This window comes from Desmodus rotundus, chromosome 3 (genome assembly GCF_022682495.2).
Source record: "Desmodus rotundus isolate HL8 chromosome 3, HLdesRot8A.1, whole genome shotgun sequence".
NCBI lineage: Eukaryota > Metazoa > Chordata > Mammalia > Chiroptera > Phyllostomidae > Desmodus > Desmodus rotundus.
In genome coordinates, this window is record NC_071389.1 from 198087732 (window position 1) to 198113597 (window position 25866).

Below are 25866 nucleotides of genomic sequence, written 5' to 3' on the forward strand. Positions count from 1 at the left end.
AACAACAAAGTTCTTTTTGAACGTTTGAGAAGTTCTACGACAAAGTTTTCAGTGCTACTTTCTGGTGCACGTTGGCAGGGACCCCCACAGGGAAGGCCGATGGGGCCCCTGCTGAGAAGCCCTGTACAGTTACATGCGAGTCTGCACATTGACTATATTTTATACATATACATATATATTTTTTTCCAACATTTTATTTTCAGAGAAAGGGAGGGAGGAAGAGAGGGAGAGAAACACAAATGCATGAGAGATACATTGATTGGTTGCCTTGTGTGCTCCCAACCAGGGACCTGGCCCACAACCCAGGCATGTTCCCCGACTGGGAATTGAACTGGCTCACAGGCTGGCACTCAATCCACTGAGCCACACCAGCCAGGGCATGACAATACATTTAAAAACAAACGCAGAGGTTTAGTTCCCAGTGAAGTGTGCCCACTGGCGCTGAGTAATGAAAGGACCACCAAGAAGCACGGGATCACTCATCTTTGACACCAACGCAAGGAGCTGCATCAGCAGGGCGCCTGTGCTCCGCTCCCTGCGCGGACCGGACAGAGGGCGAGCCCTGTGCCAGGCTAGGTCATGGACACCCGGTAGGCACTCAGTATCTGCTGCAGGGGTGACCTGGGAGGGGCGAGGAAGTGGGCCCTCCAAGGCCCTCCCTGCACCCCTCTGCTTTGCTAAAGGCCCCTCTTCCCAGCAGGGCAGAGGCTGCCCACTCCCTGGCACACAGCAGGCCCCTAACACTACCCCTTGGGCCTGGGTGGAAAGGCTGCTGAGGCCAGATGGGTCTCAAGCCCTTTCAATTTGGTGAAAAAGGAGCGAAAATTCTGGTTGTGGGTGGTTACAGGGACGGTGGAGCACCGCCCCTGCCCCATGTCACTGTCCTATTTGGTAGCCAAGCCAGGGTGCCCACAGCATCTGCCACACGGGGTGTGACAAGGCAACAGGCCCGGCCTTTCCCATCCTTAGGATGCTCCTGCCAGCCAGGTTGGCTCGGCCCATATCAGAGCCGCCGCCCGAGCTGAGGTGATGGCCCGCCCCGGTGGCCAGCTGGGGAGGCAGCGCGCCGACTCAGCGGTTTCTTCACGTACCGGGCACTGCTGCTTCCTTCCTCAGCGTTGAACCATGCTCCAAGGAGGGGTGACAGTGCCGTGACAGTGCCATGACCCGTGCGGCTCTGCTGGTTGGGCATCTTCCCCCAAAGGGAAAGGTCGCCGGTTTGATGAGTTTCAGTCCCCAGTCGGGATGTACGAGAGGCAACCAGAGGCAACGGATGGATGTTTTTCTCCCTTCCCCACTCTCTAAATAAAATCTTTAAGAAAACGAGAGAGAGAAATGGACTGTCTTATATAAAAAATACTTCTAGTGCTTTATGCGGCATTTAAAGCTCTTTGCCAACAGCCCCTCCCAGTCACGCAGAGCAGGAGGCTGGACGGAAGGAAGGGCAGGAACAGCCTCCCGTGGGCAGGACGGCCCAGGCTCAGCCCCTGCCCATCGGTGAGACCCTACGAGACCTGGTCGGGGGCCTCGTCCGCCTCCAGCACCTCCACGTTGCTGTAGGACTTCCAGGCCTGCAGGTTACAGCTCTTCAGGATGGCTCCCAGCTGCTTCCCAGGCCCCACCTCAAAAGTTTTGGGGAACTCCGTGCCCTTTTTCCTCTCGTACAGGGCGTGCATCGTCTGCTCCCACTTCACCGGCGAGACCACCTGCTGGACCAGCAGCTTCTGGATGTGCCCCGGGTGCATGTACCTATTCCCGTCGACATTGGAGTGCACGGACACCAGAGGCTTCCTGACCTCCACGGCCTTCAACACCTGCGCCAGCGGCTCCAGGGCCGGCTCCATGAGGCGGGTGTGGAACGCGCCGCTGACCGGCAGCATCTTGGTGCGTCTGAAGTGATACTTGGAGGAATTCTGCTGGAGGAACTGCAGAGCCTAGAAGAAGGAGAGGCGGGGTAAGCTGGGCAAATCTCAGGGGAAGAAGCGGAGAGGCGGTCCCGCAGGAACCAGCCAGGTCCAGCATGCAGACCCTCCTCCCACACCTGTCATCCTGCAAAGCACCAGGGGCAGGCTTGGCTTTCCTCTTCATCCCAGTTAAAGTCACTGCTGTCATCAGTGTCCCAGGAACCTGACCATTCACGTGATCCTCCAGGCAGGTGACCACAGGGTGGCTGGAAGAGACCTGAGGCTGGAGACGTGGGACCTGGGTCCCATCCCTACACTGTCACTCACTAGCTCAGTGGCCCCAGGCAAACAGTCAACCTCTGAACTTTTTTTCCCCACCCATAAAATCCAGCTACTCCCAAGGCTGCTGGGAAGTGATCAGGTAGGTTTGTGACGGGCGTCCAGTAAACAAAAAGCACCACCGCGTAAGTGCCCGTTTTCCATGGTGACGGCTCCCCCTCACGATCCTTAACACACCTGTTTCCATGTGACTATGTAACTTTCAACATAAAAGTGCAGGGAACTCCGAACTCCTTCCCACCAGAACCCCTCATCTGGGGTTTCCTAGGGAAGAAATGCGCTTTCTCCTCCTGAAGCCCAGCCTCCCCTGACCTCTGGGGCTACCAGGCCCACACCAGGAACTGTTCGCACACAACATCATTTGCAAATACCTTCAGAAGAGTAGATACCCATGGGACCCTCTGCCCTCGGGGCAGGCCAGGGCTGCTCGCTCCCCCCGGAGACTGCTGTAAGCCTTACCGAGGCCCCAGAAGCCACGTGGCCTCGGGCAGTCTTCACCCCCCATGCCTCAGCCCCCCTCTGGAAGACAGGACAACAGCGACCACTGCGGGCCGTGCAAGGAGAGCTATACCGGGCGCACGAACACTGTGTAAGGGCTGGCGGGTGTTAGGCCGAGTACCAAGCCCACCCATGTCCCCTGGAAAAAGCTGTCACAGGGTCACTAATTTGTGCCCCCTCAGGGTAAGAAGGGTTACCCTTTTGGGGGGCGCAGCACCCCTGGGCCCTCTCCTCAGGGGCGCACCTGCCCGCCAGGCATAGCCAGCCACCCTCGGCCCCTCCCCACTCTCCTATGCTGTGAGTTTGTCCCACACAGACGCTGCCCCAGCCACACCAGCCCTGGGGCAACAGCAGAGCAGAGCAGCGCCCAGCACCGCAAACCTCACTGGCAACGGGCTCTTGCTTGTGGGAAGCACACCTGTGCGACCACCGAGGGGTCTAGGCCCTGTCACTGAGGCAGAACCTAGCCCACCTGGAATGACCTGGTGCTCCACGCCCACGACCACCCTCCATCCACCCCCACCCCGCTGAGGGGCACACCCCAGGGGCCTGTGAACAGTGGCCTCTTGGGCTCCAAGCCAAGCCCCCACTGCGCGGGACTGTCCAGTCACCCCCAGCACCTGTGCAGACGGCTCCTCCCTCCGTGCACTCCCTGTAGCATTTCCGAGGCTCTCCACGTGCTTTCCAGGTGGCCCTGGACCCATCCACCTCAGGCCCTGTTACAGTCACTGCCTCAGGCACCGGCAGGCCCCTCTGTGGTGGCCCTCAGCTCGGGCCCTGGTCTAGCAGAGGCTGCGGAGTCTTCTCAATGTTGAGGAGCCCAGCGCCCCCCTGAGCTCTTTGCTGTGGCACTTCCAACAGCACCAAAAGGCCACGCCTGGGACTCTGGGAGGCATCATGGGACTGATGCCCACCTGCCCGGGAGCCAGCAGGGGAGAGCCCTGGCTGGGCCCTCCTAGCCAACTTCCGGGCTTCACTGCAAGGCTGTTAATGGGAATGATCAGCCAGCTTCGTGATTACTTGGGGCCACTGTATCTGACCTTGTCATCTCGGAACACTCACAAGAGGGACCTGCTAGCTCCCACTGATTCAGGGGGGATGCACAAGGACACCTGGCATGCTGGCAAGGCCTTAAAGAGGAAGGTGAACTGAGCATCGTCGACTGGAGGCGGCAGATTCCAGAATGAGACCACCTTCAGTTCCAGCTCTACCTCCCAGCACCTACCCCTCCCCGGCCCCAGCTTCTGCACGTGTAAAGTGGGATGCAGACTCCCTTCCGCAGAGCTCAGGATTGGCTGAGAGGTCCAGGTAAGGCAGGTGAGCACTCACCCCATGCCTGCAGCCCCTGCTCAGGCTCCTGTCCACACTCAGCCTGACGGAACCAGGCACCCAGAACAGCCCTGTCCTCGTCGGCCCCACCCCCTAGCCTCCATCTCGGCCCACCGCCTTTTGGTGCCACCTCCGCAGGTCCACTGGCAGACGGCTCCACACTTACTGTCCCCTGAAACCCGGGCTCCCTGGTTGGCAGCCGCCTGCCTTGGACCGCAGGAGCACTGTCTGATCAGTCATGCGTGCCCCAGCGCCTGTTAACGGGAGCTGCTCAAGAAGTGCTGTCTGTGGGCACAGTGGGTGGAGGGAAGACCAGAAGGAAAGGAAGTGAAGGCGGGGCAGAAACAGTCATCTCAGCACAGTCAGGGCAGGGCGGAGTAGCCCTGAAGGAAATGGCTCTCTAACGCAGCAACCGTGTCAGAGCCTGTGAGAGCCCAGAATGTTCTGCAGGAAGGCGACAAGAGACCTCCTGGCCCAGGTTTTACCCTTCAGGTGGGCTGGGCGATTTGCCTGGGGTGGTCCCTGTCCGTGAGTGGTAAAGTGGGGACGGGGTCCCAGCCTCGGGCCTCCCTCGGTGGTGCCCACTGCACCGCACTCCCGGGCCCCCGCGTGCTTCCCAAAGGCATGGCTGGGTGGAGCGCCCAGCACGCTGCGGTGGGCCCCCAGGTGTGGAGGGTTCCAGCCGGCTGCGCGGGACAAGAGTCTATGAGGGCTGTTTCCACCAACACCAACCTCCAGGTGTCCGGAGACCACCCTGCAGTCCGGGAAAAGGTAGTTGGCCACCTCGCAAACGGGGTTCTCTATCCCCAGAGTCTTGCAGTGCTCCCGGGCTTCCAAACAGGCAAAGCTGAACTTGGACTGCGGCCGGCCGAGGATGGACAGCATCCCGCTGGGGACAGCTTCAGAGGCTTCCTGCATGGCCTCGGCCCGGATTTTCACCGCGTACAAACCTGTCCGGAGAGAAGTGCGTTTGGAAAAATCAGGGCACGTGACGAAGCGGGGAAGCCCAAGCCTGCAGGACAAAATGCAGGGCCCATGCTGCGAGCTGAGACCCCGATACCGGCACGACTGCCAGGCCGCACAGCCATGTTCCGTGTGTCTGCATCCGTCACATGGCGACATACTGTGTGATCAGGGCAGGCTGCTGTCCACGCACTGCACACATTAACCCCAGGCTCCCACCTCAAAGCTGGCTTGGTGTAGGATGTGACCAGGTGATGCTGACCAGGTGTAGGTGCTTCTGTCCCCAGGGCAGTGTCTGGAGACATTTTTGATCCTGACAACTGGAGGGGGAGGGGGTTGCTACCAGCAGCTAGTGGGTACAGGCCAGGGATGCCACTCAACGTGCACGGTAACCCCCAAAGAATTATCTGGTCCAAAATGTCAGCAGTGCCGCTGTTGAGAAACCCTGGTGTAGGGTGCAAGGAACAGACTTTTCAACTCTAGTGCTTTGGGCAAGTCATGATCTCCTTCCAGGTCAAATTTTTAGTTCGTAAAATAGAATAATTGTAAATAATCTGCCTGGACAGTCGTGACAAGTGGGAAGTATCATTAATTAGTTTACATTTAAGAGAAATCACGTTGAAGGGAGAAAGGAGCCATCAGGTATTTGGAACGATGTACAATCCCACAAATTTTGGTTACACCGCCGTGACAAACTGAGCCGCACTGCCCTCACTCAGCGCCGGGACCCTGCGCTCCCTGGGCCGACGAAGGAAACACAGGACTCCTGAAACACAGGGCTCCTGGGTCAGTGTGGCTCAAGTGCAAGGTGAGAGCACAGGGCCGGAGCCAGGCCGGCGGCTAACAGGATCAAGACGTACGAGCGGCCTGGAACTATTGGACGTCCACCCTCCAGTCCTGGGTCTGCTCCCTGGCTGGAGGGAGATGACCAGACCGGGGGTGGGGAGGCAGGGGACCAGTCCTGGGTTTGAGGGGACAACAGAGATCCGAGGGGCAAATCCTGCACCTGTCTAACGCGCCCTCGTTCACTCCGTACTGGTACACACTTGTGCTCCACACTTGTGCCGAAGTCTCGGCCCCCTTATTGTGCGGCACACGCGTAAGAGCCTGTGGCGGGAAGCAGGAGAGACCGCACAGGCACGTGGAGAGAGCTCGGGGACACTCTTCCATGCAGGCGTTCGGGAAGCAACTATGCACAATGTCCACTGGAAATGCTAGACTTGGAGAGCGCATGTGCCACATGTCTGCGACCCACACGTAAACCTGCGCATGAAAGTTCTACGAGCGTGCGGAAATACGAAGCTTTTTTCATTTCCGTAATAGTGCTATATTAAAAAAACACGGAGCTGAAATTCCGTGTCTGCCTTGACTGGTGCAGCTCAGTGGGTGGGGCGTCCTTCTGCAAAGGGACAGGTCGCCGGCTCTATTCCGGGTCAGGGCACGTGCCTGGGTTGCAGGTTCAGTCCTGGTCAGGGCACGTGGGAGAGGTGACCGATCGATCGACGTCTCTCTCCCTCCCTTCCCCTCTCTCTAGAAATAAATAAAGATCTTTAAAGCAGATATAAATAGATATGTATAACCAGTTTCAGGTGTATAATACAGTGGCACTTGTGTTCACAGTGTTGTGTAGTCACCAGCTCTAATTTCAGAACTTTCCAGCATTCCATAAAACACCGCCCACCCGCCAAGTGGAACCACTCCCCGTCCCTCCTCCCCTCCCCCAGTAACCAATCATCTGTGTCTCTATGGATTTGCGCGTCCCGGATGTGTCATATAAAGGGGAGCACACAGTATGTGGCATTTGTGCCTGGCGCCACGGTGAGCGTCTTTCTGAGGCTCATCCCTGGTGTAGCACGTGCCAGCGCTTCATTCCTGGACAATATGCCACCGTACAGATGCACAGTCAGCTTATCCGCTCCTCTGGAGAGGGACTCGGGCACCGTTTCCACCTTCTGGCTGTTACGAACATTCGCGTGCAAGTCGTTCCGTGTGAACACACGTTTTCAAGTATAACCGCTGAGTACAGCCACTGGCTCATATGGAATTCTACGTTTGGCTTTTTGAGGACCCAGCACACTTTCCCACAGTTGCTGCACCATTTCACATTCTTCCAGTAATGTTCCTATTTTTCTACATCCTTGTCAACACTTACCATTTTCCTTGTTGTTGTTGTTGTTCTAAATTAAAGCTATCCAACTGGGTGTGCGGCGGTGTCTCACTGTGGTTTTGGTTCGAATTTCCCTCGTGGTGGGTGACGTTGCACATCTTTGCACGTGCTTAGTGGCCATCTGTGTATCATCTTTAGAGAAATGTCTATTCAAGTCCTTTGCCACAGCGCCCCGCTCCGGGTCCTGCCTGCACTCAGCGTGCTCCGAGCGAGGCCCCCAGGCCGGACTATAAGCAAAAATGTTTCACTATATGCAGAAGTCTTAAGTGAAACTGATGTATATCGGGGTCACTCATTTTCTCTTTTTTCGTTCAATGAATATCTATGGAGCTTCCACCACGTGACAGGCACTGAAGGTGCGTGGGCGGACAAGAATGCGCAGGACAGTGGGAAAGACAGCCAAGCAAGCAGATTTCATGAGATTACAAGAAGAAAGGACATCCCTGACAAACACTTCGGGCCTAAAAGAGACTTGAGGTGAAGCCCAGCCCCCAGGCTCCTGTGTCACCCCGTCCATGTGCTCCTCTGTCACCCACGTGAGGCCAGAACTATTTTTGGCGGTGTTCCTTATGCCTAGTGAGCCCAGCAAGACGACACCCCTGAGCACAACCAAACCCTTCCATGTACCTTCACAAAACTCCATGGCTCCGGCAAACACCAGGGCTGAGAATTCTCCCACACTGAACCCAGCGGCAGCAACACAGTTCTCAATGACCTGTGACGACAGACGCAGAACGTGAGGCCCTGCTCTCTGAAGCTCAGTCCAGGCTCCGCACTTGAGAGCCAGCAGTGGCCCAGTGAGCCACGGTCAGCTGGCCTGGTGCTCGAGCTAGAAGACAGATACGCATGAGTGGCCTTTACAGTCACTGTTGCAGCCCCTTTCCCAAAGAGGACCTTTCCTGGCAAGCGAAAGCCTGCTGGCTTCCTCCGAGGAACAGCTATGACTCCAGCCCAGGGCCCTGGGTCCCCTGCCTCTACCCTGGAACTGCCTCCCAGGCGGCCAGCGGGAGCCAGAGAGAGCGGGAGCACTCTAGGCATAGAAATTCAACAGTACTGCATGAATTTCAGAGTCTCAGAGAGTTGGATTTGATTCTTAGCTTGGGATTTCTCCCTGACCTCTCCGAGCCTGTCATCTCATCTGTGAAATGAGGAAGGAGCAGGGCCGCTGTCACAGGACCCCTGAGAGAATTACATGAAGATAACGTCTTTCAAGCACTTAGCCCTTGCTCTATTTTCCTTTCTACAATACAACACTTATCATTTTCAACATATATGCAGTTTACGTAGTGCACCTGGTCTCCTCTGTCTGTCTCCCTCCCCGCACACGCAAGCCCTCTGAGGGCAGGGATCCTTGTTTTTGTTTGTTTACGGCTGTATTTCCAGGGCCTGGAACAGCGTCTCGCACGAGTGGGAACTCCGAATCAGCCCAGTGTGTCCCTAGTGGGGGCGCTCGGGCCTCACCGCGGGCTGCAGGTGATGCAGTTTCTCCACGGCGGCCAGCGAGGCCACGAAGACAGCGGGCTGGCAGTGCGCGGTGCGGTCCAGGGCCTCCTGCGGCCCGTGCAGGCTCAGCTCCAGCAGGTCGTAGCCCAGCACGCGGCTGGCGGCGGCGTAGAGCTCGCGGACGCGCGGGTAGCGGAGGAGACCTCGGCCCATGCCCACCACCTGGCTGCCCTGGCCCGGGAAGAGCAGCACCGAACACTGGCCGGGCGGCCGCCGCGCCGCCGCCTCCCGGGGCCCCTCCTCCGCTGCTGTCGCATCTCGCAGCAGCTCCGCCACGTCCACGGCGCCCGGCGGAGGCAGCTGGAAGTTCGCGGCGCCGCGGCGGCCGCCGGCGCCCCAGCCCCAGGCCCTCAGAGCCCGCGCGACCCGGACACTCATGCTGTGGAACCGGCCCCCACGCGCGTTACCGGGGCGACCGAGATCCGACTGCGGCGGCGCGGCGCGGTCCCTTACGCATTTCCTTCCGGGCCAGCCGGGGCACCCGAGGAGAGGAGAAAGGTTCCGCGGTGACTGGTTCCGTCCCAGCTCCGAGACTCTAGTGCTGCGTGCAGCGTGTCCAGAGGGACCCCTGCGCTTACTTGACGGGGAAGACGAAAACTCGACATTGCACCACAATAAGCCCTCAAAAATATTTCCTGATTAGACAACGCAACGCAGCATTCACTCTTCCTACCTAGCACGTGAAGAGTGCTGGAAACGCTTCCACGTTCTTTGACTCAATACTCATTTCATCTCCCAGCAGTGCTGGGCTGTAAGCAAGATAACAGCTCTCTTTTATAATGTTTTCTGCAAATCAGGCACGGTGCACAGCACATAATAAACACCCAATAAATATTGTTCCCGTTGAACAAGGCTCTGGATATTTTTCTGATATTAGGTAATGGAATTTCTCACAGCAACACTATGATGAATTGATACTATTATTATCCTCAATTTATGGGTGAGTTGACAAAGCCTCTAAGATTGAGTGGCAGGTGGTTAGTGACAGAAGGGAGTGGAAATTGGGGTTATCTGACTTCTGAGCAGTGGTGCCAGGCTGGGTCAGGGAGAGTCTAACTCTTGACCTCACCCCCTAACCACACCCCCCTCTGCTTCTCTCTCATTTCCTGTCTGCCGCTTCAGAGGAGCCCAGGAGACACACACACACACACACACACACACACACACACTGCACACTTCATAATGAGAAAGATCAAGGTAGAATGGCATCAGCAAATCCTCAGCGAGTTTGTCCTAAGAAATGAATTAAATGGGCAGAGATCTAACTCTCGGGACATCACAGCAGCCTTGCTTTTGACAGGGAAACAGTGGGAACAAGCTGCACGCCCGACTAAAGATTACTTCAATGAATTATGGCAAATCTACACAATGGTCTGGTCATACAAAATATGGGGAGAGTTTCCAGTTGAGAGATGAACAGAGCACACCCTGCCTCCAGAAGCCCATAAACCCGCAGTGGAGTGACCTTTGAAAGACATAAATCCTCCAGGACAGGGAGAACAGGAAAGGGGGCCTCAGCAACAGAATCTCTGGAAGCTGGAAAGCAGGTAGACTGACCGGTATTTCTCGACCTAGTGGACCCTAGACAGCCACATCCCTCCCAGTGGTGGAGTTGAGAACCAACCCTTGTTCTTAGAACAGGATCCTGAAAAGTTTAGGTAGCACTAGCTGCTTCTAGGTCTAAGGGTGAAAGAAGGTGACAGCACAGAGAACTAACTATTTGAAGGTGTCTCTGAGGAACAGTTAGATCTTTGAATCCCCTCCCTCTTTCTAGCCACTGGGTGATGCCCCTCCTCCACTCTGGCAAACATTGGGGCTAGCTCTGGGAAGGGCTGGGCATGCCAGGGACAGCTCAGTTGCAACAGGTGGGTACTGGGTGCTGAATGCAGAGACATCCTCCAGTGTTACCCCCACTGAGCCCCCAGAAACCTATCCTCCAGGCAAGGGACTGGAGGACCTTGGGGGATCTGACCAGTCAGAGAAGAAAACCCTAAAGGTATCAGCAGCCCAGGGAGTGCCCAGACAGATGGCCCACCAAGTTCAACTTACAGTGAAGCTAAACCAACAAATACCAGCCACAGACTCATTTTCTTCCTTTTTTTTCTAACCATGAGCAGCCATCCAAGGAAATCCTCTTACAAGCAGAAAACCAAACCACAAAGGATTCGGAGACTAAAGAAAACTGTCACTGAGAAGACACTGAATCCATGAAAGAAGAACAGGAAATTATGTTAAAAAAAAAAAAAAAAGAAGAACAGTCAGAAGACAAAAAGTAATCCCTGGAAATGAAAAATAGAAGAATTGAAAAACTCAAGCAAAGGCCGGGAAGAGAAAGTTGAGGGATCCTCACAGAAGATAAAGCAAAAAAGGCAAACAGGAGGAGGAGGAGGAGGAGGAGGAGGAGAGACAAGGAAGTTAGAGGCCAGCCCAGGGGCGCAGGGTGTTGAGTCACGGCGGTTCCAGAAAGAGAAGTGAGAAGATGGAGGGAAGGAAATCAGCAAACTTTTTATTTATTTTTTATTTTTGGAAAATAAAGAATATGAATTTCCTGTATGAAAGGGCCATTGAATGCTGGCGTGATGAATGGGATTAGACCCACGCTGAGGAGTATCAGTGTGAAATTTCAGGACTCTGGAAAAAAAACCTTAAAATCTTCCAGGAAGAACACAATAGTTCACACACAGAGATTTAAAACACAGAGGAGCTTCAGCCCGCCCGCCCCCAGCACTGAGGCAGCAGGAAGGTCATGTCTTCAGGGTGCCAAGGGACAAATGACTCCAGCTTTGAGTCCTCACTCAGCCCAGCATCCATCAGCCATGGCAGAGAACACAAGACTTCGAAACGATACCTCCTATGCAGTCCCCAGAACTCCTGGAGGACGGGCTTGTCGCAAACACGGGGACCCAGAAAGGCATAGAGGTACCATCCAGGAAATGAGAAGCCAGCCAGCAGAGGGGTGGAGGGCATTGCTCAGGTAGGTGGTGGTGAACAGGGACCCAGGATGCCGTGTGAACAGCGTGCAAGCTGTCCCACCTGGAACAGTGAGACTCCAGGGACGTACCCAGGGCTGCTGTCGCCAAGATGCCAGCTGCCACAGAGGTGCCTGTTTAAGGACAGAATCCCTGGGCAGCTCGGCCTGGAGTCGTGTCCATGCTTGGCTGGTCTCGGCGACAGGCTGATGAGGTCCTGTTCCCTCCCACGCCCTGCCTGCCGCCTGGCTCAGCTGAAGACACTTGTTCCATCTCACAGAAGTGACCGCCCAGACGCCTGAGTTCTGAACACAGGTGCAGTGAGCCCAGAAGCAAGAAGACAGAACAACCCACATTTCCGACCGTTTCTTGCTGAGTGCCCTGCTGCAGCCCCGCCTTACCCCCAACCTTGCCCACGACCGCCAGCGTGCGGGGAGGCTGAGCCAGACTAGGGTGACCTTCCTCCCAGTTTTCCTCTGGTCCGGCCTCAGGCCCACTGTCTCCAGCCAGGTATGGGCTGCCCCTTCGCCTCTCTGAGCATGTGAGGCAGGGCCCGCTCCATGGGGACAGGGAAGGTGTCTGCCCTTCCCCCTCCCCGGACAGACTGAAGTTGGGGGCTTGCTTGTGTTGTGTCCTCCCGGGCTCACCCCAGAGCCGGGCCCCCCAGGTGCTCAATATCGTGTATGTCCCTTGAGGCTGGCCCATGACAGATGTCCTAGAGAGGCTTCCATGCTCAGCGCTGTGGAGTTCAGCAGTTACAGCCCACTAGAGTGGAGGCTGCACAGAGTTGGGGTTCTGGAAGAGCTTCCCGGGGTGACACTGGGGAGAGGCCCGACTTAGACATGTGATGATGCCCAGGGTGGAGGAATGGAGCTCTAAGTGGGGGAACAGCACGTGCGAAGGCACAGAGGTGGGGGCGGGGGTAGTCAGCTGGACCCCAGCTTGGCAGGGCCTTGAGAGCCAGGGACAAGGCTTGGAGGGCTCTGAGTAGAGGAAGGGCCTGGAAGGGAACTAGGGACCAGCTAGGGGCGCGGGCTGTCGCCCAGAGGAGGGGCAGTCACGGCTGTCCAGGCTCAGGTGGGGTCGATGGGGTGGCGAGGAGGGAGGCAGAGGTCACAGGAGGTGGGCAGGCGCCTCCGTATCCAGATCTGTAGGGCGAGTCGCCTGGGGCAGCACCGCCCCTCGGAGCTGCAGGCTCTCGCCTGGGAAAGGGTGTGAGCCTTGTGAGGGCAGGGCCTTGTGAGTGGGTGCTCAGCCCTGCCCTTTGGGCCTAGTATGCAGCACGTATTTGGGGACAGCAATCTCTGCCTCCCAGGGTGCCCCTGGGCCCGGAGCCCTGCATGCCATAGGGGTGAGGCCAGAGGGAAGCCAGGTTGCTTCCTCCCCACTGGTCTTCTGGGGGAGGAAATTGTGCCACTCAGCCAAGCCAGGGGCACCTCTGTTCTGGAAGAGGCTGAGGGCTGGCAGCTCTGGGGAGGCGTGGCCAGCCCCCCTTGGCCAGCAACAGAGGCGCAGTGCCTGGGGCCAGCACACTTTGAGGGACCCAGGCAATTACTTTACTTTCTTTTAAAATCAGAAGAACACGGTGGCTGGAATCTAGCCTGGTTTATACTTGTCATGCACCAATATAGTCAGAGGTGCAAGGGGCCCATGCAGGCAAAAGCTCTGGGGCCTAGCCTCGGAATGTCGAGGCCCTGGAGGCACCTGGCTGTGGAGCTTGGGGAAGTGCTCACCTGGGCCCCGGAGGGCAGTTGGGGCTCCTGCAGACCAAGTCAGCCCCAGGGGGCTGAGAAGGCCCTGGCCTTCAGGAATAAAGCAGCCTGCAGACGGGAAGGGTGGTGCCCAAGGCCTGGGGCTGGACATGCCTGTCCCATCCGGTGATCCAGGGAGGCCACCTCTGGGCTGTGATGAATGCAACCTCCATTCACTGAGCACGCAGTGTCTGCACGGCGCCCTGCCTGCATTACGGCTGGCCATCCTCACTAGCCTCGCGACGGCGTGTCCGTCGTCCGGGTGTGGGGAGATGAAGGCAGAGCCAACCACAGGGCAGCTAAGCCGGGGCTAGCCTGCAGGCTGCTGGCAGGAGAGGGTGCTCCTCCAGGTGGGGGGCCAGGCTGCTGTGTAGGCGGGCGTTCAGGCTTTGCCATCAGGCGATGCAATTCCCCTCTCCAAGCGTGGTCTCTGTTGACCCATTTCACAGATAGGAAAAGCGAGGCCCAAGAGAAGCGACCTGCCTGGGTCGTGGTACGGACCTGTGGGAAGGAGAAGGGACCCAGACACTGGCCCTGGAGGGGGAGGCAAAAGCGCGTCGCTGGCGGCGACCGAGAGGGGTGACCTCCCTGTCCCGCGGGCAAGCCATTGGGCGGCGGTCCGGGCTTCCAGCCAAACCGGGCGGGGCCGGGCGGGGCCTCGCGGCCCGGGCGGGCCGGGCTGGGGACCTAGCTGCCACCTCCCGCCGCGCAGTGCTCTTCGCGGAGCAGTCCTCGTCGCTGGTGAGTAGGGGCCGGGCGCCGGGGGGCACTACGAGCAGGGGGGCCCCGCGAGGCTGCGACCCCTGACAGCGCTCGGCCGCTGGCGCGCGGCCCGAGGGGGAAACTGAGTCTGGAGGTGGAAGGCCGGGCCCCGGAGTGGGGACCTGAGAGGCGGCCGCGGGGCTGCACGGGGAGGTCGCCTGCCGGGTCAGCCGGCGCGGACGGCGGACGGCCCGGGCCATTGCCCCGACTCCGCGGGCGCTGGCGGATTCCGGCGGGAGATGGGGGCGCGGGCGTGGAGGCTAACTCGGGCAGCCCCGCCCCGCCGCCGTCTGTCCGGCCCAGCCTGCCGCGGGTCCCGCGGGAAGCAATGCGCGGGGAGGGGCAGAAAGGCGTCTCCCGCCCACTCCTGCGGTGAGTGAGCCCCGGGGCAGGCGGGAGGGGCAGAGGCCTCAGTCTTCTGATCCACTTGAAACTACGCCCCATTTCTAGGGGAGGGAACCCAGGGCAGAGTGGGGAGGTTATTTGCCCAAAGCCAGATAAAAAAAAACCTCAAGGGACCCCAGAACCCGGGCCCTAGTTCCCACCCCTGTGCTCAGGTGAGCGGTAGCCTGCACCTGGGCCTGGTGCGTGGCCTGCCTGTCCCCTGTCCCCACCTGCCCCCAGACTGGGACCCAGGACCTGTGATGCTTCGCTCCCGGCCCTACAGCCTCACCTCCCCGGCCTCTGTGTCCCCATCTGTTAAGTGGGGCTGAGCTGTGGGTCTCTGGGGGATCCTCCGGCTCTCTGTGGCCTCCCAGAGGGGAACTGAGGCCCAGAGAAGCCCAGGAGAGGAGGGTGGTGGGGCCTCCAGCGGTGAGCACACCGCTGAGTGGCCTCTTCTGGGCTGGGAGCCTCTCCTGCTGGCCTGTCACAGCACGTTGGTGCCTAGTACCAGCCACGTGCTCGAAGATGGGAGCAGGAGGGGCAGGACCTGAGCCTTCCCTAGGGACAAGGGGCTGAGGCTGTTCCAAAAGAGTCAGGGGCAAGGAGGGGATGTCCGAAGAGGCTGTGGACAAGAAGCAGCCGCCTGGGGCCCTGGCACACAGTGGGCCCAGGACCAAAACTCTGAGTGGCCAGCCAGGTTGTGGGCGGAGGGCCCCGTGTCTCTGTGGGGTGGAGTGGGGCCTCTGCAGGGCAGCAGGGGACCAGGCGACAAGCGCTCCTCCGCCAATGGGGAAAGGAGCTGAGGAGCGAGGGGGGGAGGGTCACAGGCCTCTTTGGGAGGCAGGGAGGCAGGCTGCCTTTTCCTCAGTCTCCAGAGGGAGCCTCACAGGGAAACGGGGGCTCCCAAGGGATCCTATTGGACTGGGGAAACTGGGGCCACCGTCTAAGCTTAGAGCTACAGCGGCGGGGCAGAGCAGAGGTTTGAACCGTTGGGGCCCACCCCACGCCTCCCAGCGGGTGGCTCGGGGAGGGGCCAGGGGCTTGGGCTGACCGGGAGGGAGCCTACTTTCTACCATGTACGCTTTGGCCTTTTCATTATTTTACTTTTGATTCTGGGTTTTATTAATTTGTGTTTTCTTTTACTCATTTTTCATTGTGCAAGCAAGGCCTGGATTGCTCTCTGTGTAAAAAGTAGTCACGCTCCATAAAGCAAGCTCCCTCTTATCACCCCCGCCCTACCCCGGCCCAGACCCTCCTGCAGCCGGTGGGCTGTGGCTCCTTCCAGACCTGGCGGCTGTCACACTGGACGCTTTCGCAGTGGAAAGGCTTCGCGAAGGTTATGATGAGGGGGACTAGCTGTGAGTCCTTATAAACAAACCAAGACCCTGGGACTGTAGTGACCTGCAGGGAGGGATGAGGCCAGGAGGGTTGGCTACAGCTGGGGAAGGAGGGGTCGGAGAAAGGGCAAAACCCTATGTGCTGTTTCTGGGCAGCTTTGTCACCTGCTTTAGGGAGGGTCACCTGTAGGGAGGCCACAGAGAACCGGAGCATCCCCCAGAGACCCTCTGGCTCAGCCCCACTTAACAGATGGGGACACAGGGGCCGGAGAGGTGAGGCCGTAGGGCTGGGAGCGAAGCATCGCGGGGTGGGAGGTCCTGGGTCCCAGTCTGGGGCAGGGAGGTTTGGCTCTCATAACCACTGCCCTGATGCGCCGTGGGGGCTGGGACGTTGGCCTTAGGGCTGGAAAGAGTGAGGCTGTTGGCCCTGAGAGAACCTCCTGGCACTGGTCAGTTGAGGTGGGGTGGGGCAGGCCTTCCACGCCTTGTTGGGATGAGGGAGGAGGTGGAGAGAGGGGAGGTGAGTGGCTGTGTGGCCAGCAGGGTCCCAGCTCAGGGGATGGGGGTGGAGTGTGGGCCTTAGAGTTACACAGACCCAGAAAGTTCTGGGATCCCTGCGCCTCAGTTTCCTCTTCTGGACCGTGGGAATAGTCACCAGTCCACCATGGAGGCTGAGAGGGCTGTGGGGCTCAGGGCTCAGAGAAGAGAGGCCGCTGGGCGGTCCCCTCCCCTGCGGCTGCCATAGAATAGCAAGGCTGACCTTCGCCAGCCCCGCCCCTGCCCGTCATTCCCAGAGCCTAGAACCTTCTCCTGACCCCAGGTCCTGAGCCTCCCACTGTGCCTGATTCTTGGCCTGTTTTGGAGGCATGCCCGTGAGTAGCCCCAGGCTGAGGGCGGGGCCTTCTGTGAAGTCTTATCACCGGCATACCTGGTGGCTGACCAGGTGGCCGACCAACTGACATTTCTCAGCCTTGGGCCTGCTCCTTGGGGGAGATAGGTGCCCCCCAACTCACCACGGCCCCTCACCTGTCTGGTTCTCACGTGAGCCTCCCTGTGACCCCATGAAGCAGACCACGCAGGTGGTCCCCACTTGCCATAGGGGGAAACTGAGGCCCAGAGAGGCGCTTTGGGTTCCCAGGCACCTTCTGACAGAGACGGAACTAAGGGCGGGTGGCTTTGCCCCTCTGCCTGAGTCCCAGGCCCCTTCCCGGCTGTGGGCGCATCCTGGCCCTTCCTGGGGCCCCCTTCCAGAGTGGATCTCTCAGGCCCAGCATGACTCAGCTCCGTGGGTCCCCCAGTGGGGGATATTCAGGGCCAAGCAGTCCTCAAGAGGCCCAGGAAACTCCCTGCCTGGCTCTCTCCACGTGGGGCAGCTGGCCTCCCTGTTTTCTGACCCTTGGCTCCCCGCCCCCCCCCCCCCCCCCAGAGGAACAGGAGCACAGCCAGGCCCTTCCAGGCACAGCCGGGAACAGGGCAGGAGGTCCCCTCTGCCTGGTGCTGGGGGTGGGGGCGGGGCTGGGTGGCGGGCTCTGGGGCCCTGTCCGCTGGTACACGGGTGTGTCCTCTGTGGGGATTTCTTAGGCAAGTGGTGGGTGCTGTGTCAGGGTGCCATGAACACCCTCGCCCACAAAACCTTGGGGAGCCCGGACACAGGCTGCAATGTGGGTGAGCCTCGAAACATGCTCAGTGAAAGAGGGCAGCCCCAAGGCCGCGTGGTGTAGGGCTCCGTCTGCGCGAAGCATGCAGAGAAGGTGAATGCACAGAGGCAGGAAGCCCCTGGGTTCCCAGGGGCTGGAAGGCGTGACCGCTGAGGGGTACGGGGGCTCTTTCGGGGTGACGGACCGTTTTAGAACTTGAGATCTACGGTGGTTGCCCAACCATGGAGTGTACCAAATGCCACGGAATCGTGCACTTTAAAGTGATTGATCTCAGCGCTGGCGGTGTGGCTCAGCGGGTTGGAGAGCCATCCCCAGCACTGAAAGGTCGAGGGTTCAGTGCCCCTGGCAGGGGCCTGCGACAGGCAGCCCATCGATGCTTCTCTCTCACATCCCCGTTTGTCTTTCTCTCTCTCTCCCCCACTTCTTTTCTGAAAGCAATGGAAAAAAGTCCTCCTGTGAAGATTAAAAAAGAGAGAGAGAGAGAAATTTTGTGAATTTCACTCCAATTTAAAAAAAACTAGGAAACACTGGGTGGACAGGAGCCAGTCCGGTCTTCGAGCAGAGTGATGTGGAGGAAGCGGAGGCTCCAAGGGGCCGGCGGAGGGGTGGGACCCTGGGGCTGGGGACTGACGGAGTAACAAACACCGAGCACTGTGCGAGTCACTGCTCGAACCAGGATACTTTTTAGTTTTATTTATTTATTTTTAATTTTTATTTATTGATTTTTAGAGAGAAAGGAAGGGAGAGAGAGAGAAATCCATGTGTTGTTCCACTTATTGATGCATTCATTGGTTGATTCCTGTATGTGCCCTGACCGGGGATCGAACCTGCAACCTTGGCGAATCAGGATGATGGTCCAACCGAGCTCCCCAGCCTGGGCTGTATTTTGTACTAGTTTTAGACTTACAGAAATGTTACAGAGTTCCCACATCCCTCAGCCCCAGTAAGCATCTCAGCTTGCCAGGAGCATGGCTCGCTGCTGGGCACCTAGTAGATCATCAGCATGGACGGACTTTGGGGCCGCTGGGCAAGGGGGTGTGGCCGGTGAGCATAACGGAGAGGCCTGCTGCCCGTCCCCAGCTCTGCGGGTGGCAGCTTCTAGGCCTTCCTTGCCCTGAGCCCTGCCAGCCTCTCAGGGATGCTGAGGCTCAGTCTTGAGCTCTTGCTCCCTCCTGCTCCTGCCCACTCACCACCTCAGTGGCCCTGGGTGTCAAGGCAGGTTTTCAATCCAGACAAAGCTTGGCCCCCGAGTGCTGTGTAACCCGCCCCCTCCACCGGTTGGCTGCTCTCCCTCTCTGGCACACGGGAAGGGAAGGTGATTTTAGGGTGGGCCTGTGGGGTGGTGTGAATCATGTGTGTACAGAGACAGTCCCCACACTGGACTGGGCCGAGGTAGGCCATGTTGATGTCCCATTCTACAGAGGGACAAACAGCCCAGAGGGCTGAAGCGATTTGCCTGAGATCACAGTGAGTCCATGGGGAGCCAGGATTTGAGCCAAGCTCTGCCTCTGGCACAGATGAATGAGAAGTTCCAGAATGTAAAGCACAGGGTATAGACTCATGTAGGCCCCCCAGAGCCTGCCCCAAACCCTGCCCCACACTGGCACTTGGCCTGGGGAGGAAGGGCTGGGAAGCCTGCTCGCTGGAGGGGACCCAACTGGCCTGAGTGCGGTGGCAGAGTGGAGGGCCCACTTTCCAGGAGACTCAAGATGCAGGCTGAGGGTGAGAGCCCAGAACCCTGGCAGCTGGGGCAGGAGCTGAGGGGGAGTCGGCAGTGGGGGCAGGGGCACCTGAGAGGCTCCCGCAGTCAAGGCTGCCTTCCCGGTGCTGGGCAGGGGTTTGGGTAGGAATGTGCTCCCTGGGACCCTGGGGCTTCGTGAGCCCAGCCCTCCTGCCTGGCTCTTCTTTTTCGCGCCCCCCCCCCATCTTTCTTTCCTATGAGTGATGAAGGGCTGCTAACAGATCCGCCCCCTGATCCCCGGTCTGCGCGCAGGAGGGCCTCAGGAACCGCTTGGTGGGCCTCTCACCCCAGCTCCATCTTCTCTTTCAGACCTTCGGGGACAGCAGTTCAAGCAGCGATGGCACCGCCCTGGCTGCCCGCCGTGGGCTTCACACTGGCACCCAGCCTGGGGGCCTTCGTGGGCTCCTACTATGTCCGTGGAGAGGGCCTCCGCTGGTATGCCAGCCTGCAGAAGCCCTCGTGGCACCCGCCCCGCTGGACGTTGGGCCCCATCTGGGGCACTCTGTACTCGGCCATGGGGTAGGTGGGCCCGTCCACCCACCGAGGCAGTGGGCAGGGCCATCCTTCCCTTTCCAGGGCCCCAGCCGGAGGCAGGGCGCCTCCTGCAGGGTTTTAACTGTCCAGTGCTCCTGGGGCAGCTGCTCCATTTCCGGGCCTCACTTGCCCAGCTAGGGCGGAGAAAGCTGCAGGACCAGCTGATTGCAGCACCGAACTTTCCCCTCCCGGGCCTCCTGGGAGGGGCGGGCCGGTGGCTCAGCCCCACACTGGCATCCTGGCTGTTTTCACAACTCCAGGGCAAGCCTGGCTCAGTGTGCAGAGTTCAGGCGTGGGCACGTGGACGCTTCCGAGATCAATGGCAGTAAGAACAGCAGCATTCATAATGGCTTCCATTCGTTGAGCACCTGTTTGGTGCCAGGCTGTCTCGGATAATTTTCACAGCCCCACCTTTTAAACAAAAGATTTTATTTATTCATTGTTAGAGAGAGGGGAAGGGAGGCAGAAAGAGAGGGAGAGAAACGTTGATCGGTTGCCTCCTGTTTGCGCCCCAGCCAGACCCAAACCCACAACCTAGGCATGTGCCCGGACTGGGAATTGAACCAGCGACCTTTCGCTTTGTGGGACGACGCCCAACCAGCTGAGCCACACCGGTCAGGGCATGACTGCCCCCTACCTTTGACAAGGGACCTCAGGGGAATGCAGGGCCAGAGTGTGGGGCCCCCACAGGAGCCCCTGGACTGGACCCTGGGAATTGCTGTAGTGAAAGGAAGTGCTGTGTGTGTGCCGGCGCCCCCTGGTGGCTCCAGTGGGAACTGTACTTAGGTGAGGTCAGCTTCCCGCTCACTTTCTGGAATGTTCCCTACATCCTCGTTCTAAGCCAGCCCAGTTCAGGGTGGGGCTGCAGATGCTAGGCACCCTAGGGGCAAGCCGCAGGGGCCAGGTTGGGTGCCCCCAGGGTTCTGGTGGGAAGAAGACCATCCCTGAAGCCTGGGTGTTACCTGGGCCACATACCCTGCCAGGCTCAGGCCCAGCCCAACTAGGCTGCCAGCACTTCTCTGGCCTGCTTCCTCCTCTCCAGTCCTGGCCCAGACGCCTGCTTCTGCTCCGACTTGCTCTGGCCTCCAGGCCTCCGCACTCCCCCTTGGCACTTCTCCCACCACCAAGATCCTGATGAAGCTCATGGGTGCCCCGCCCCCCAGCCTCTCCCGGATCCCTGTGGAAGCTCCCGTAGGTCCTGATTAGGTCAAACCCTCAGAGTCGAGGGCCCCGGCTCTGGCCCTGGTCACCGGGGTTCAGATCCCGATCAATGGCCTGTTAAGAGACCTCAGACATTTCACCTCCCCGTGCCTCAGTTTCCCACCTGATCCTTCTGCCCCCCTCATAGCTTTACCCTGAGGGGGAACGAGTTGATGCGCAGGAAGGGCTGCAGAGCCTGGAGCGTGTGGGTGTCGAAGGGCCTTAGCCACGATGACTGGAGGTGGGGTCGTAGCACTGGTAGCCCGAAGAGTGAGCCCCCATGACCAGGTCCCCCTTTGCCTGCTCAGCTTCACTCTCTGGTGCCCCCAAGACCTCAATCTGCTGCCACGCAGGCTGACTCAGGGGCTCACACCTGCCTATAAACCTTGGTATATCTTTGTTAACTCCCCCGGCAAACTCCTACTCATCCTGTGAGGCCCAGCCCAAAAGTCCCACCATTCTGTGCAGTGCCCTGGCTAGAATAGGAGCCTCGTGTGCTTCCTCCACCGCAGCACCGATAAGGAGAATAACGGTCACTGCTTACGAAGCGCCCCCCTGCCAGGCACCGTCCTAAGCACTGCCACTGGGTCAGTGCGGCCCCCCAAGCAACCCTGTGAGGAATGGAGGCCCAGAGGGGTCAGGTGGCTCCCCCAAGCTCACGCAGCTGTCAGCGGCAGGGCGTGCCCAAACCTTCGCTCTGTTGTCCTGGGGGTGAGCCTGGTGCCCCGCCTGGCGGGGAGGTTCTGGCATCTTCCTCGCTGCTGCCCTGACAGGAGGCCTCTGTTTCAGATACGGCTCCTACTTGGTCTGGAAAGAGCTGGGGGGCTTCTCGGAGGAGGCCGTGGTTCCCCTGGGCCTCTACGCCGGGCAGCTGACCCTGAACTGGGCATGGCCCCCCGTCTTCTTTGGCACTCGACAGATGGGCTGGGTGAGTATCTCCCTGGTCCCTGGAGGTGGCCCATGGAGGGTGGGCCTTCCTCGGGGGATATGGCATCATATCCCAGATGGCATTAAGCTCTGAAGGCAGGGGCAGGGTCAGAGGCTCCCCAGGGAATAGCGCCCTCTGGTGGCACCTCCGCAGCTGCTCTTCCTCCAGTGAAGGAGCCTTGCAGGGCTTGGGTGGGGCTGCTGGCTTTGGGTTTAGGGGCTACTGTGTAGGAAAACCCACATTGCACCCCACACACAGCATGGGTCCGGCAGGGCAATTGTTCCCATTTTCTATATGGGGGAACTGAGGTGGAGAACTGGGGAGGGCCTTGGTCGAATCATTTAGGGGTGGGATGGAGGGATCGATGCAGTGTGGCGGGCGGGTGGGCCGCTGGGACAGGCACACACGAGGGCCTCCCTCATAGGCCTCCCCGCCCTCCTGCCCTTCCATGTCTCCACAGGCCCTGGCAGACCTGCTGATGACGGGTGGGTTGGCAGCAGCCACCACGGTGGCCTGGTACAAGGTGAGCCCTTCGGCTGCCCGGTTGCTCTACCCGTACCTGGCCTGGCTGGCCTTTGCGTCTGCACTCAACTACTGCGTCTGGCGGGACAACTGTGGCCGGCGTGGTGGCCGAAGGCTTGCGGAATGAGGAGCCCCGCCCTCCGAGGACTGTGGCTGCTGCCCGGCAGGCCTTGCTGGTGGTGGTGGCCCTCACGCTTTGGTGGCCACCAAACTCGTGAGTTTGTCTGGGTCCCAGCCCAGGAGGTCGCCACCAGCTTCAGAGCTGCCCCAGTCTGGGCCACACCCCAGAAGCAGCGCCCTGTACTTCCTGCACTGCTCGGGCACAGCTCGGCACACGGAATTTTATAAACCAAATAAAGCTTTTAACCCGGCACTGGTCTTTTTCTGGGGGGTGGAGCCCGGTCTTGATGGGGGGTGGAGGCTCATCCTCCTGTTGGATCTGCCTGGGGGGCTGTGTTATCTTGGCAAGGCTGGACCTCGTCAGGGCTCCTGCACACTCCTGGGGACCCTCCCTGGGGCCTCGGAGCGGCGAGGTGGACTGCCCAGGGTGGAGCAGCCTGGCTTGGACCCGGAGCCCACAGGGCTGTGCTGCTGCGGACCAGGCCCGGCCTTGGGCTTCCGCTCGGCCCCCAGCAGGCCCAGCTCAGGCTCCCGCAGTGTGTGGGCCCCAGTCCGCTCAGGCCCTCTCAGTTGGCCTTGCTGGGCACAGGGCTAGGGACACCGACTGACCTGCCCGTGGGGGTGCCAGCCTCACCCCACCAGGGCAGTCCTCCCTCCACACCCAGTGGGCGGGAGGGGACATCAGAGGCAGTAGGGGCCTGCGCAGTAGACAGCAGCCTGCGCTGACCCAGGGTTGGAGGTGTCACCCCCCACTTCAAGTAGGGTGACCCATAGCCTCTCCAGCCCCTCTCCAGAGGGGCTGTGGGGCGGAGGCCTCGCCTACAGGTGGCTGGGATGATGCCGCGTCTCCCTCATCTGGTGCCGTTCCTGGTTGTTGAGTAAGTTCACTCGAATTGATAAACCTTTCACATTTCAGAGTTCTCCCAGCTGTTTCAGCGGCTGGGACACCTGCTGCCTCTGCCCTGGCCCTGCCTCTTCTGCTCTCCTCCTGGCTCCACAGTCAGACCTGACCCCAGATGACCAGGCGCTCAAGGAGATGAGCAGAGACAGCTCGCTGCTGTCGGAGCAGCTGACTCGGGGGCTGTCCCTTCACCTGCTTACCCTCAGCTCACCTGGGACTTGATGCCCAAGAGGATCACGCTCTGCAGGAATCCAGCGGCTCCGAGCTGTGAGCCCTTGGCCAGCTCCCCACAGGTTCTGAAGTTCTCCGGGACAGTCAGGGCACCACAGGCACACGAGTGTCTGATGGGCGCCGTGCTTGGCACTTACGTGTACCGGAGCCTTCTGGGATGTTTCCGGGATGCTCACGCAGACTATTTTATGTCCATTCCATACCTGTGGGTTTGTTCATCTCTAGCAATATCCCACATACGTCCCCCTGGCCACAAAACACGCAGTCACAGAAACACCAGAAAAATGGGCAAGAGGAGGAGGCATTTAGTGGTGTTGTGATGTCTCATGATGCTTTCCCTGGTCTCCATTTCTTCTCTTTTTTAAATCTTCACCTGAGGATGTTTGTATTGATTTTAGAGAGAGAGGGAGGTGGGGAGAGAGAGAAAGAAACATCAATCGGCTCCCGTACTCACCCTGACCAAAAATCAAACCCACAGCCTGGGCATGTGCCCTGACTGGGGATCGAACCTACAACCTTTTGGTCTATGGGGCGATGCCCCAGTGAACTGAGCCACCCAGCCGGGGCTCTCTCCTTTTCTGAGCTGTTACCATCCACTAGGGACTTGAGGGTGCTGACAATTTCCACGTTGGTTTAATAGGAAAATCCACGCCTCACAGGTTTATCAGGTCCTCCTGAGCTGCACCCTTTCCTGGAGCCACCTCACGCAGCTGAGGTCTTGAACTGGAGCATCTGCCTCCCTGTCCATCTGACCGGCCATAGAGGACCAGAGCAAGCCGCCCACACAGCCCAGATGCTCAGCTGGTGGGCCGTCGGCATGGCAATGTGACTCTTAGGGGCTTGCTGTGCCCATTCACGCTGTGTCAGGCTGCCCTGGACTCAGCAGGTGGAGGGATGCCCCGCCTCTCCTGCACCGAGATTATCCCCCGTCCGTGCCCGTCCACAAAAGAGCTGCCATGTGTGGGCATGTGTGTGTGGCACAGACTGTCACTTTACCTTTGGGTTCTCCTCTGTCGCCCTGTAGAACTTTGGTGCACTTGGTCCAGCTACCAGGACAGTCGACGCCGCCCAGTGCCTGGCACTTACAGTCTGGCTTTTCATGAAGGCTTTTTAGTTTTTTTAAAAAAATTATTTATTTATTTTTAGAGAGGGGAAGGGAGGGAGAAAGGGTGAAAAGCATCAATGTGTTGTTGCCTCTCACGCATCCCCTACTGAGGACCTGGCCTGCAACTCAGGCGTGTGCCCTGACTGGGGATCGAACAGGTGACCCTTTGGTTTGCAGGCTGGTGCTCAATCCACTGAGCCACACCAGCCAGGGGGAATGGCATGTTTTTAACCCAGGGACCCTGGGGTCCCCTGGCCCCAAGGACTGTGCCCCTGCCAGGAGTGTCCTGGGCAGTCACGTTGCAGGTGGACCGGGAGCACAGAGGACGGGCTCTGTGGCAGCTGGGTGAGTAACCTGGTGTGAGCCCTGTCCTGGGCCACAGGGCAGGGCAGTTCCCTGCGAGAACCTGCCTGAGGTCGGGCTGCCTGGCTGTGCGAGGGCCCCTGCCTTCCTTTTCATGTCCGAAACCTCCAGGGGCCACCACCGCACCGGCCTGCAACTCCCACACACCTCCCGTGCATCAGCTTGCCAGACCCGCTAGCTGTCCCTTGAACACTTAAGGCCTCTGACTGTCCCCTAAGCCCAGGGTGAGGACACGGGCACAGAGGGAAGTCCAGGGCCCGAGACCTCCAATGTTAAGTGCTGTGGCCGACTCGGAGCTCACTCGAGGACCCAGGTTTCCGGGCATCGGTCAGGATGCCGGGTTGGGCCTCAGCTCCCCCTCTGTCCACACCACTTCTTCTCTGAAGCGAGACCAGCACCAGGGAATCACACTTTGGGTTAGGGAACTGCTGTGGTCTGCTCTGAGGGTCTGTCCCCCCAAATCCATGTGCTGAAATCCCGACCCCAACGTGATGGTATCAGGAGGCAGGGCCTTTGGGGGTGATGAGGCCATGAGGGTGGGGCCCTCAGGGCAGGGATTAGTGCGCTACTAAGAGAGGCCCCAGAGCTCCCTCCACCCTTCTGCATGTGAGGACACAGCAGGGTGACTACCTGAACCAGCAAGTACACCCTCATTAG

General features: G+C 59.2%; 2 protein-coding genes across 3 annotated transcripts; one reads left to right on the forward strand and one right to left on the reverse strand.

The window, feature by feature from the left end:
- Positions 1 to 176: 176 nt before the first annotated feature.
- MCAT (malonyl-CoA-acyl carrier protein transacylase) lies at positions 177 to 9164 on the reverse strand. 2 transcript variants are annotated; one of them, XM_024579638.3, is made up of 4 exons: positions 8662 to 9140; positions 7828 to 7915; positions 4803 to 5020; positions 177 to 1934 (listed from the first exon to the last, which is right to left on the reverse strand). In XM_024579638.3, the coding sequence occupies exons 1-4, from the start codon at positions 9079 to 9081 to the stop codon at positions 1506 to 1508; spliced, it is 1155 nt and encodes a 384-aa protein (XP_024435406.2). In that variant the 5' UTR covers positions 9082 to 9140; the 3' UTR covers positions 177 to 1505. The 2 variants fall into 2 exon arrangements, with proteins under 2 accessions (XP_024435406.2, XP_053775632.1); XM_053919657.2 differs by lacking the exons at positions 177 to 1934; positions 4803 to 5020 and adding an exon at positions 5127 to 7332 and having other exon boundaries at positions 8662 to 9164.
- Positions 9165 to 14071: 4907 nt separating this feature from the next.
- Positions 14072 to 22860, forward strand: TSPO (translocator protein). The gene is made up of 4 exons (XM_053919658.1): positions 14072 to 14164; positions 19615 to 19824; positions 21829 to 21967; positions 22428 to 22860. Exons 2-4 carry the CDS (start codon positions 19643 to 19645, stop codon positions 22614 to 22616), a joined length of 510 nt encoding a protein of 169 aa, XP_053775633.1. The 5' UTR covers positions 14072 to 14164; positions 19615 to 19642; the 3' UTR covers positions 22617 to 22860.
- The last annotated feature ends 3006 nt before the right edge of the window (positions 22861 to 25866 follow it).